Source organism: Neophocaena asiaeorientalis, unplaced genomic scaffold (genome assembly GCF_003031525.2).
Source record: "Neophocaena asiaeorientalis asiaeorientalis breed wild unplaced genomic scaffold, Neophocaena_asiaeorientalis_V1.1 scaffold87, whole genome shotgun sequence".
In the NCBI taxonomy this organism is placed as follows: Eukaryota; Metazoa; Chordata; class Mammalia; order Artiodactyla; family Phocoenidae; genus Neophocaena; species Neophocaena asiaeorientalis.
The window spans coordinates 5443662-5454308 of record NW_020175432.1 but is presented as its reverse complement, the minus strand read 5'-3'; the positions used below and the strand labels follow the sequence as shown (position 1 = coordinate 5454308).

The following is a 10647-nucleotide window of genomic DNA, read 5'->3' as shown; positions in this document are numbered from 1 at the left end:
CTTCCGGGCGCCGCGAGGGGACAATCAACACTGCTCGGCCCGGGAGCGAGACAGAGCGGCGGGATCCCCGGGCAGCCCCTCAGCCCCGCCTCCCTCTGGGCTGTGTGACGAGAAATTCAGCCTCTTTGGGCGGCGGGTCAAGTTTTGATGCTTTGCGGGATGGAGGGATCACAGGTCCCTTGGTAGAGTTTATGGGGGCTGCGGACACCCTCGCTAGAAATCGAGCCCAATCCAAGCCCATCCTTGAGCTCCAAGCTAAGAATCTCCAATCCATTCTATGCCTTATATATTACGTTAAGTCCTATGAAATTACTGATTTTCAACAATTTTTGATACACTAAATGGCAATTTCATAAGGTTCAACGTAATAGATGTCAAATCCGACCACCTCTGATTATTTTTTCTGATTCAGCTTGTCTAGGTCACATCTCTTGATGTGACCTTGAAGCAGGCAGTGGTCCTCGTCGCCGGTCCCCGGCGCCACCACCCCTGCCATCTCCATGTTGCTAGAGAACCCTGCATTTCCCCCTCGCCACACTTCTCTCCGTTATCATTACGTTTCTTTATCTATTTCAGCAGTTGTTTAATTTCTGTCTCTCCCCGCTCCGCGGTGAGCTCCAAGGGGCAGTCTAATTGTCTAACTGATGCACTGCTTTACTGCCAGCACCTGAACACCTCGGGACATACAGCAGTCACTCAATCTATATATAACTTGTTGAATGACCCAGCTCATGCTTTGCTCCCATTCCACTGAAATGATCTACAGAGCAGGAAAACCGAAGCTGGCCCCTAAGTGGCCTGATTGCTGCCCCCTGCCTCTCCCCACATGGAAACTCTGCCTTTTTCCTTCCAGGAATTTCCAGTTTCACAGCTGCATTTTCTGGCCAATCCCCAACCCACCCTTCAGTAAACTCCCTCCGACCTGCACTGTCCAGTATGGTCACCACTGGCCACAAGTGTCCTTTGGGTCCTTGAAATGGGACCAAGCTGAACTGGGCTGTGCTGTCAATGTAAAACACACTGGATTTTGGAGACTTAATAGAAAAAAAAGAAGGCAAAGTATGTCATTAAGAATTTTTTATATCGATTACATGTGGAAATAATACTATTTTAGACGTTTGTGTTAAGTAAAATACATTATTAAAATTAATTCCACCTGTTTCATTGTGTATTTATTTTATTTTATTCTATGCGGTATCAGGGCGTTTAAAGTTACATATGCAATTTGGATTGTAATTTCTATGGGACAGCAGTGGTCTTGAGAAACCACAGCTGACCACAATGACGACAATGAAACAACACTAATAATAATGTACTGATTGCTTATTGGTGCTCTAGCTGTTCAGAAACATTATCAAATGTAAGCCTTCCAACAGTGCTGCGAAATGGGGATGTCATCTCCATTTCTCATATGAGGAAACTGAGGCTTAGAGAGGTGGAGTTCTTGCCTGACTGGGAAGCCTTAGACTTATTAGAGCACGTCTTTCTTGCAAGGATTTGAGGCAAAGATAGACTTATGGGGAAGGAGAAATGGGTGGGGAGAAAAGCAGGGAGAACATCAGTGAAACAAGTCTTTCAGGTGCTCCCCTAGCAAACAGGACCCAGGGTCCGGTTTTCCAAGCAGCCCCCTTCAGCATTTAGTATGTGGCTGGCCCTTGTCCCTGAGGATGCTTCAGTGGATGTCCTGAGATGCTGAATCAGAAAAGGCACTCCAGGCCAGTGGAACAGGATGTATGGGAGGAATAGAGAATGGGACATCACAGGGTGAGGATGTTTTATTTTATTCTCTCACAAGAGATACTAATATTTTCATCATCCCCATCTCATGGATGAGAAAACTGAGGCACAGAAAGTTCAGGTGACTTAACCTAGGTCCACAGCAGGAAAGGGTAGGGCCAGCATTCAAACCCTGGTGGGTGGGCTGGTCTTGTCACATCGGCTGGGGATCAGATGCACAGTTTGGGAAACACCAACATTCTATTCCGTTCCTCTGATTTTACAGATGAGGGCAGTGAGGCCCAGAGAGGGTCAGAAAGTTGCCCAAGGCCACACAGCAATCCCTGGAGAATGTGAGAAGTCAGAAAGGCCCTTGGGAAAATGGGGGTTGCCTCCGGGATGAAGTCTCCAAGACTGTTTCACGCCTACCCTCTTCCTAGCAACACTTTTAGGAAGGGTGACGTGGCAAGGGGTGTTCTAGCTACCCGCAAGTCCTCCCTTCTCAGTGTAGCCAGTGAGTTTGGGCCTCAGGAAAACGGAACCACATTTATCCCGCCTGCCGCTGTGAGCTCACTGTCTAGGCATCCACAGCTCCTGACCCCAAACCCACATGTGTACTGACATCAAGACCCATGAGAAACAGGGTGACTCTGAAGGCTGGGATGAGGGGGCCCATGGCACCCCCACCCCCTAGTTCTGTGCTACCCCATCCTAACATTCTGAGAGTCCCTCCCTCTGCCAACCCCCCTGAAGCACCCCAATGCCCCTGTTAACTCAGGCAGGAAACCAGCCAGGGCAGTTTTACTTCCTGGTCCCGATGCAGCCCCTCTGGGCTGCCCAGCTGGCAAGATTTGCTTCTTACATTTCTTCTCTTCCCTCTTGGAACACAAGTTCAAGGGCAGAGAGTCAGGGCCCTGCCAGGAAAAATGGGCATTCCAGGCAGAGGGGGAAGGTGGAGGCAGGAGAGGAAAAGGCTTGAGCAGGAATAATTGTCTGAAAAGCAACATTTAATGACTGCCCTGGCCCTGGGGAGTGGGGAGGGGCAGGGGAAAAGGCAGGGAGTAGACAGGCTGAGTGGCTGGAACTGGGCTTCCCTCCCCGTCCAGGAAAACAAAGGCAGCTGTCACAGTCTTCAGGCTCCCCACATTTCCACACTCAGGGAGGGGTGTTAGGGTCTCCATTTAACAGATGAAGAAACTGAGGCTCAGAAAGGGACTTGCTGAAGAGAACAAGAGGTGTAGGGATTTCCCAAAGTCTGGGGCTCTTGGCTGCGACACTAATGGGGGATTTGTGGGCAGCACCCACATGCATGGGAGGGAAAAGTCACCCAGGTCAGTGATGGGGTGGAGGGTGGAGGTGGTGGGAAAGTGAGGCTGTTTGGGGAGGCCGAGGGAGTGGGGTGAAGAGGGAACAGGTGCGTTGACATTCCAGATCCGAAACCTGTCACACCTGAATGCCTTTCCTCACCCCTGGGGTCCCCCTCAAAGGGGCTGGCGTCAGAGGGACAAAGGGAGCCAGTTTACAGGAGTCCTCGGCCAGCCCGGGCGCCGCCAGCGGCAGTGGGCTTGGCCCGGGTTGGAGGCGCCTCCTGGTGGCTGAGGGAAGCGCCAGATGGCACCCAGAGCCCAGCCGGTCCCACCCCTCACCATTTCGAGATTCCAGACAGAAAGGTTAAAAGATAATTTTCAAAAGTGGGTGCAATCAAGGCTCTCACCGACAAATAGAGACGAACACGTGTTAAGATTTTTTTTATTGAACTCCTGTGGGAACCAGGCAGATGTTATACGAGGTTCAAAAGAGAGTCCGGAAAACGGGCACTTTTACAACAGATCAGACTATTTGAGTAAATAAATGTGCGAATGGAGGCAAATTGGTTTTTCCACAGGGGAGGAGGGCTGTCAGTGGAACCTCAGCTGCGTGGGCCAGAATGAGCAGATAAGAGTGGTTCTGTATTGCTATCAGTTGCTTACAATTCATGGATGGAGCTGTGAAATTTCAAAGACGCTGTTATGAACCAGCTAACCCGGAAGGGAAGGACGTGTTGTATAGCGATGACGCTTTGAATGGTCAGAACTGATTTACAGAGACGCAAAATGTACCTTGCAGAAAGAAACAATTCCTTCCTTCCTTCCTTCAACAAACACCTGTTCCTGGAGCAACTATTGTGCGCTGTTCCAGGTGCTGGAGACACACCAAAGATGCAGAGTAGAAAACGGATGAGAATGGCACAGAGTGACCCCTTCCAGGAGCAGGGGACAGAGAACGATTCTCTGAGGTGACACCTGGGAGGGGGAAGGAACAGGAGGTGAAAAAGGCCAGGGGGCAGGACTGGGTGGAGGCGGGAGTCTGGAGGGGGTGGCCTGGGGCTTCCTTGCTTTCTGTTCTCCCCACTAGAATGTCAGTTCTCAGCTCTACCTAGCCCAGAGGTTGGCACGCAGTAGGCGCACAATAGATGCCCAACGTGCAAAGCGACTCCATATCAAAGGGCAGAAGTCACTCGCTGTCTGCTTAGGGGAGAGACTGCTGTGAGGTGGGCAGATGGCAGGAGGGTCCAGGTCCTGTAGGTGGGGCTCAAGGAACGGTATACTCTGGGCATCACAGAGCCAAGTGGCAGCCCTGCCCTCCAGTCCCGGGTCTGGGCCCCATCCTCCGCCCCTCTCCTCCCCCCTAACAGAAACCCTGAGCCCCGGGCCCCAGACAACTCCAAACTGTGAAGTCTCGCCATCAAATTAGGGCTCTGCTGCCACAATTCCTGCGTTTTTGAGATGTAAATCAGGATTTTTTTTTTTTTTTTTGCATGTGAAATTACCGTTCCTGCCTTTTCCGGGGGTTAAAACTCACATGGAAAATTCACCATTTAGAAGGGTATAATTCAGTGGCATTTCACACATTCACATTTGCAACCAACTTTATCTAGTTTCAAAACCTTATCACCAAAAACAAAACAAAACAAAACAAAACAAAACAAAAAAAAACCTTATCACCTCCCAAAGATGGCCCCATACCCATTTGCTGTCACTCCCCACTGCCCTTCCCCCAGTTCCTGGCACCCCATAGAGAACCACCGTCGCTATGGATTTGCCTCTTTCGGACATTTCCCATGAATGGAATCACACATTACGTGGCCTTTTGTGTCTGGCTTCTTTCAGAATGTTTTCCAAGTTCACCCATGGTGAACTTTATCATTCTGTTTTATGGCTGAATAATATTCCATCCTGTGGATAAACTACACTTTGCTTATCCAGTCACCTGTTGGCAGCGTTTGGGTTGCTACCACCTTTGGGTGACCATGACTGGTGCTGCTGTGAACGTACGAGTCCGAGATACTGAGTCTGTGTTTGATCCCTTGGGGTGTGTGCCTGGTGGGCAACAGCTGGGTCACGTGGTAACTCCAGCCTGAACTTACTGAGGAGCCACCGAACTGTTTTCCAGTGTCTGTCCCTTGCTTTTAAGAAAAATGTTGGGAGTTCTGTCACCCACCTCGGGGGGGAACAGCCACCGCACTCCCACCTCCCTCCAAAGACAGTGGCTCAGCCGATCCCACAGGCACAGATGTTTTAGGGGAGGGGAGCCCAGGATGGAACAGAACAGAAACTTGGTCTGTTAAGAGAGGCAGCAGATGGGCAGCCGAGAACACGTACTGGGGCTCTGCCAGCGCCGGGTTCAAGTCCCTGGTCTGGAATGTTAATGTGACCTGACCTGGGCATCACGAGGACTGAGGTGATGTGTGGAAATCACCAGAGCAGTGCCTGGGCCACAGGCAGTGCTTCATACTTGCTGTTATGACTTACGACTTTTTTTAAAGATCGAGGTGGCACTGAGAAGTTTGTAAGCACATTCTGGTTTAATCGGCATTTTGACTCTACAAGGTGGTGTCAGTACCTGTCCTGCAGATGGGAAAGTGACTCACTAGGCTGCCTGGCCGGTCCCCGGCAGAGGGGGTGACACAGGCATGTCCGTGGAGGGTATGTAGGTGAGTCACCCAAGGCAGGAGGAAGGAACACTCTCCCCTGGTTCCCAGGCTGGAGGTGCAGAAGCCCATTCGTCCTTCCCTGGCATGTGGCTAGTCTCCTGTGGAAACTGCTGGGGATGACCTGGTCGGGGCACCTGGCCCCAGGCCCCAGCACATCCCGCTCACAGGAGCATGTGACCGTGGGAGGAATGACAAAGTCAGGTTTATTGCTCTGGGTTAAACCAGTGGAGACAGGATGTGGGGAGGGGTAGGGGGACACAGGAAGTTGGTGAAGGCATCCTCCTGGTCTTGGCCTGCGCTTGGCCTGGCCTTGGCACCCTGGGAAGCCAGCCAGTGCACTTCTGACCTGCTGATCACCTGCTCACGGGCCAGGCCCCCAGTAAAGTTTGAGGCGCAACCCAAGGCTCTGGGGAGCACGGCCTCTCCTCCCTGCACAGGTCTGAGCACAGACAGGGCTGCGGTGATGGCCTCCGCTGGGGTGCATCCTTAGGAAGCCGTCTTGGTGGAGGAGGGGGCTGCTGCCTTCTTTTTGGTGGGGGCCTTCAACAGTGCCAGCTTCTTGGGCAGGCTGGTGCTCGCTTTCATCAGCACATCATGTTCGATCTTCTTCCGGATCCCGACCTCCAGGTTCTGAGGGAGCAACCATGGCACAATCAGACTGGGACCTGAGGCGGGAGGGAGGGCCTGGTCTGCTGCCCTTTCTCCTGTGAGCTCACAAGGGGCTGGATCAGCAACTCCCCCGAAAACAACACCTGAGAATCTGGTGGCTGGGGCTTAAGTCCTGCTTCTGCCCCATACTCTGGGAACACTGCACACCGAAAAACCCCTTCTCATCTCTGGATCTCAGCTTCTAAACCTCTGCCCATTTCCATTTTATAGCTGGGGAAACTGAGGCACATGCAGTGAGGAGGCACTTGCCCAGGATTCCCAAATCATGTGAGTGACGGGAGATTGGAACCCAGCACGCCCAGAGTCTCCAGCCTCAGCCTCCAGGTGGGCAGCCTCCCCTCGTCTCTGCTTTGCTAATGGTGAACTGGGGCTCTGAGAAATAGGGGTGCAGGCAAGTAAAGGCACAGGAAGAACCCAAGTGTTTGGGTCCAAAACTGGTAGTTTAATCATAATACCTAAACTGCTCCCTTGCCCGACCTGTGAGTTCCAATGACCATGACAACCATGACTGTCACCACACGCCTGGGCGCAAGGGAAACAACAGCAAAGACACAGAAAAATCTCTGCCCTCATGAAGCTGACATTCGGTGCGTGTGGACAACACAGCTGTCAGTGACAAATTCTGGTAAACAGTTTTTTTTTTTTTTTTCCTTTGGCCACGCCCAGTGGCATGTGGAATCTTCTTTCCCCAACCAGGGATCGGAACTGGAACTGGCGCCCCCTGCAGTGGAAGCGCAGAGTCTTAACCACTGGACCGCCAGTGAAGTCCCTCTGGTCAACTGTTGAAGGATAACAGATGACAAGTGCTGCTATGGAGAAAAGAATACAAGGGATGATGAGTGAGGGAGGGGGTGGGATTGCCATCAGGGATAGCTGCTCAGAAGCAACGCTTGCAGCCAGACTTGACTGGGAGGAAGGAAGCCGTGTAGATTTCTGGGAGAAGAAACAGGCGGAGGAAACAGCTAGTGCAAAAGTTCTGAGGTGGGGCAAGGAGCAGTTATGGGGCCAGTGAGGCTGGAGGGAGAGAGGGAGGAGGTGAGGGCAGGGAAAAGACAGGAGTAGAGTGTGCCGGGTCCTGTGGGCTGTGGGGAGAACCTGGGCTCTTCCTGAGTGAGGTGGGAGCCACCGAGGGTTCTGAGCAGAGAAGGGAAGTGCCCTGATTCAGGTGCTCACAGGTGCCCTCTGGCTGCTATGGGGAATGGCGGGGCCAGGAGATCTGGGAGGATGTGACTGCCCTGGTCCAGGTGGGAGATGATGGGATGGGACCAGGTTGGGGGGTCAGAGAGGTGGGAAGTGGGTGGAATCTAGATTAATCCTGAAGGCAAAAAGGACGAGATCCAACCTGTATGTGAGAGAAAGGGGGAATCCCGAGTATCTGGAAGGAGAGACTGTGGCAGGATCATGGTGGAGTCGGGGAGCACAGTGGGGGTAGGATCAGGACCCTGGTTCTGGACATACTGAGCTTGAGATGCCCACGAGACACTTTCCCCCTCCGGCTGAGACATGGAGGTAAGCAGGTTGCTGGGTACCCAGGTCTAAGAAAACTGAGGCTCTGGCGATCCAGTGGTTAAGATACCATCTTCCACTGCAGGGGGCACGGGGTTCAATCCCTGGTCGGGGAACTACTGAAAGCTGTGTAGCGCAGCCAAAACAAAAAACAAAAAACAAAAAACTGAGGCTCTAAACAATTTGCTCAAGATTATAGGGTGAGTTAGTGTGTGTTGTACAATTAGAATTCAGGTCTGCCTCCACCAGATCTCTTTGTAACTTCTCTTTGCAACCTTAACAAAAATCTCTTTGCAACTTCTTTGTAAGATCAACCCTATTCACCTGCACACGAAAAAGCTACACTTAAAAACAACCACAAAAACGTTTATTTCAGCCCTGTGCTGTTCTCAGGGCTTTACAGGTGTCCTATGGCATTGAATCCTTACAACTCTAGGAGAAAAGTGCTATCACTACAACCATTTCTTCTTTAAGAAGCTCAGGGTGAAGATATACTAGCTGTCGATGGAACTGCGCTTTGCTTCCAGCACTGTCTTCTTGCAAAGCTGGGGTTTTCAACCCCTTTCCCAGGCTGCCTTCCCTCTCGAGGTCTATTAACGAGGACAATTTCAGCGACAGCAGCCAGTGTGTGCTGAACACATTTTGCGCGCCACTCGTGGCTTTAGGAGGCTCACTGATTGGGAGGTAATGTTTCCGTACCCACTGCACAAGGGAGGAAACTGAAGCTCACAGCACTGGGAGTTCTCCATCCCGGGCCTCTCACACGCTCGAACTCACCTTCTTGAGCTTTTGCTGTTGCACGATGCGTGCCTTCTTGGGTGCGATAACGAGACCTGGGGAGAGATGCGCTCTCGTGAGGCCGGAGAACCTCGGGCCCACCTCGCCCCCCCAGTCCCCGGCCCACTCCTCACCGCCCTTCCTCGGGCCCCGGTTCCGCTCCGAGGCTGTCGCCGCTGTCTTGCTCTTCGTTGGTTTCCGCGCCTGGAACTTGCGCTGCCCCTGCGCCATGATCAGTCATGCACCGGAAGAGGCAGGGCTGTGGGAGGTCGCAGATGAAAAACGCAGGGGACGATGGGATACAGTGGGGCCGGAGGGCGGAATGGCTCACGGGATACAACGTGGCAAAGAGTTAAAGTGACCACTACCCACGACGGTCGATGATAGGCAGCATTTCGCAAAAATTTCGAAGTAAAGGTTATAATGATAAGCTAACACTTACTGGGTGCTTATCTGCTTTATAAAACTTATGCTGTTTTATGCTCTTTATACATAAACTTCAAGTCTAGGACTTTCGGTCAGGCAAGTGAGGCACTCTGGTGCAAAATTTAAGGGGTGCCCCGAACTTCAGTTATCAAGATAAAAATATATTCCACATTCAAAAATAATATTTTAACACAAAGAAAAATCGTCCAAATACAGCCTGTGGACTGGCTGCTTGATGTTGTAAATAAAGTTTTGTTGGAACATGTAATGTTTCCGTACCCACTGCACAAGGGAGGAAACTGAAGCTCACAGCACTGGGAGTTCTCCATCCCGGGCCTCTCACACGCTCGAACTCACCTTCTTGAGCTTTTGCTGTTGCACGATGCGTGCCTTCTTGGGTGCGATAACGAGACCTGGGGAGAGATGCGCTCTCGTGAGGCCGGAGAACCTCGGGCCCACCTCGCCCCCCCAGTCCCCGGCCCACTCCTCACCGCCCTTCCTCGGGCCCCGGTTCCGCTCCGAGGCTGTCGCCGCTGTCTTGCTCTTCGTTGGTTTCCGCGCCTGGAACTTGCGCTGCCCCTGCGCCATGATCAGTCATGCACCGGAAGAGGCAGGGCTGTGGGAGGTCGCAGATGAAAAACGCAGGGGACGATGGGATACAGTGGGGCCGGAGGGCGGAATGGCTCACGGGATACAACGTGGCAAAGAGTTAAAGTGACCACTACCCACGACGGTCGATGATAGGCAGCATTTCGCAAAAATTTCGAAGTAAAGGTTATAATGATAAGCTAACACTTACTGGGTGCTTATCTGCTTTATAAAACTTATGCTGTTTTATGCTCTTTATACATAAACTTCAAGTCTAGGACTTTCGGTCAGGCAAGTGAGGCACTCTGGTGCAAAATTTAAGGGGTGCCCCGAACTTCAGTTATCAAGATAAAAATATATTCCACATTCAAAAATAATATTTTAACACAAAGAAAAATCGTCCAAATACAGCCTGTGGACTGGCTGCTTGATGTAAATAAAGTTTTGTTGGAACGAGGGCTGGTATCAGGACTGAAGGGAGTAGGGTCAGGATATGCAAGGTCAGGGTTTCATTCTATTTAATATCTTTATATTTTGTTCACCATGGATTGTTTTTGCATTAATTTTGATTTTTCAAAAGTAATGCATGAAGCTATTCTTTATCTTGACTACTGAGCTTCTCAGGGCCTCCTCTAAAATTTTGCACCTGAGGTGTCACCCTAATTCCAGCCCTGAGAGCAACCAAAAAGGGAGGTACTAGTATTGTCTCCGTTTTGTAAATGATGAAAACAAAGCATGGAGAGGTGAAGTGATTTGGCCAAGATCACACAACAGAAAAAGCGGTGGAGGACTTCCATGGCGGCGCAGTGGTTAAGAATCTGCCTGCCAGTGCAGGGGACACGGGTTTGAGCCCTGGTCTGGGAAGATCCCACATGCCTCAGAGCAACTAAGCCCGTGCACCACAACTACCGAGCCTGCGCACTAGAGCCCACGAGCCACAACTACTGAGCCCGTGTGCCACAACTACTGAAGCCCGAGCACCTAGAGCCCGT

At 51.5% G+C, this 10647-nt stretch overlaps 1 protein-coding gene across 2 annotated transcripts; it reads right to left on the bottom strand.

Annotated features, from left to right (window-relative positions):
* Nucleotides 1-5872: 5872 nt before the first annotated feature.
* Nucleotides 5873-10526, bottom strand: CUNH19orf53 (chromosome unknown C19orf53 homolog). 2 transcript variants are annotated; one of them, XM_024767665.1, is made up of 3 exons: nt 9559-10526; nt 9425-9480; nt 5873-6319 (listed from the first exon to the last, which is right to left on the bottom strand). In XM_024767665.1, the coding sequence occupies exons 1-3, from the start codon at nt 9653-9655 to the stop codon at nt 6176-6178; spliced, it is 297 nt and encodes a 98-aa protein (XP_024623433.1). In that variant the 5' UTR covers nt 9656-10526; the 3' UTR covers nt 5873-6175. The 2 variants fall into 2 exon arrangements, with proteins under 2 accessions (XP_024623433.1, XP_024623432.1); XM_024767664.1 differs by lacking the exons at nt 9425-9480; nt 9559-10526 and adding exons at nt 8642-8697; nt 8776-9173.
* Nucleotides 10527-10647: the final 121 nt, after the last annotated feature.

Bases quoted from the DNA above. Each gene is read 5' to 3' on its own strand.
- CUNH19orf53 (XM_024767665.1), bottom strand. From the start codon at position 9,655: ATGGCGCAGGGGCAGCGCAAGTTCCAGGCGCGGAAACCAACGAAGAGC. The intron at 9,481-9,558 runs GTGAGGAGTGGG...ATCTCTCCCCAG, and splicing joins CCGGGGCCCGAGGAAGGGCG to GTCTCGTTATCGCACCCAAG. The intron at 6,320-9,424 runs GTGAGTTCGAGC...TTGCTCCCTCAG, and splicing joins AACAGCAAAAGCTCAAGAAG to AACCTGGAGGTCGGGATCCG.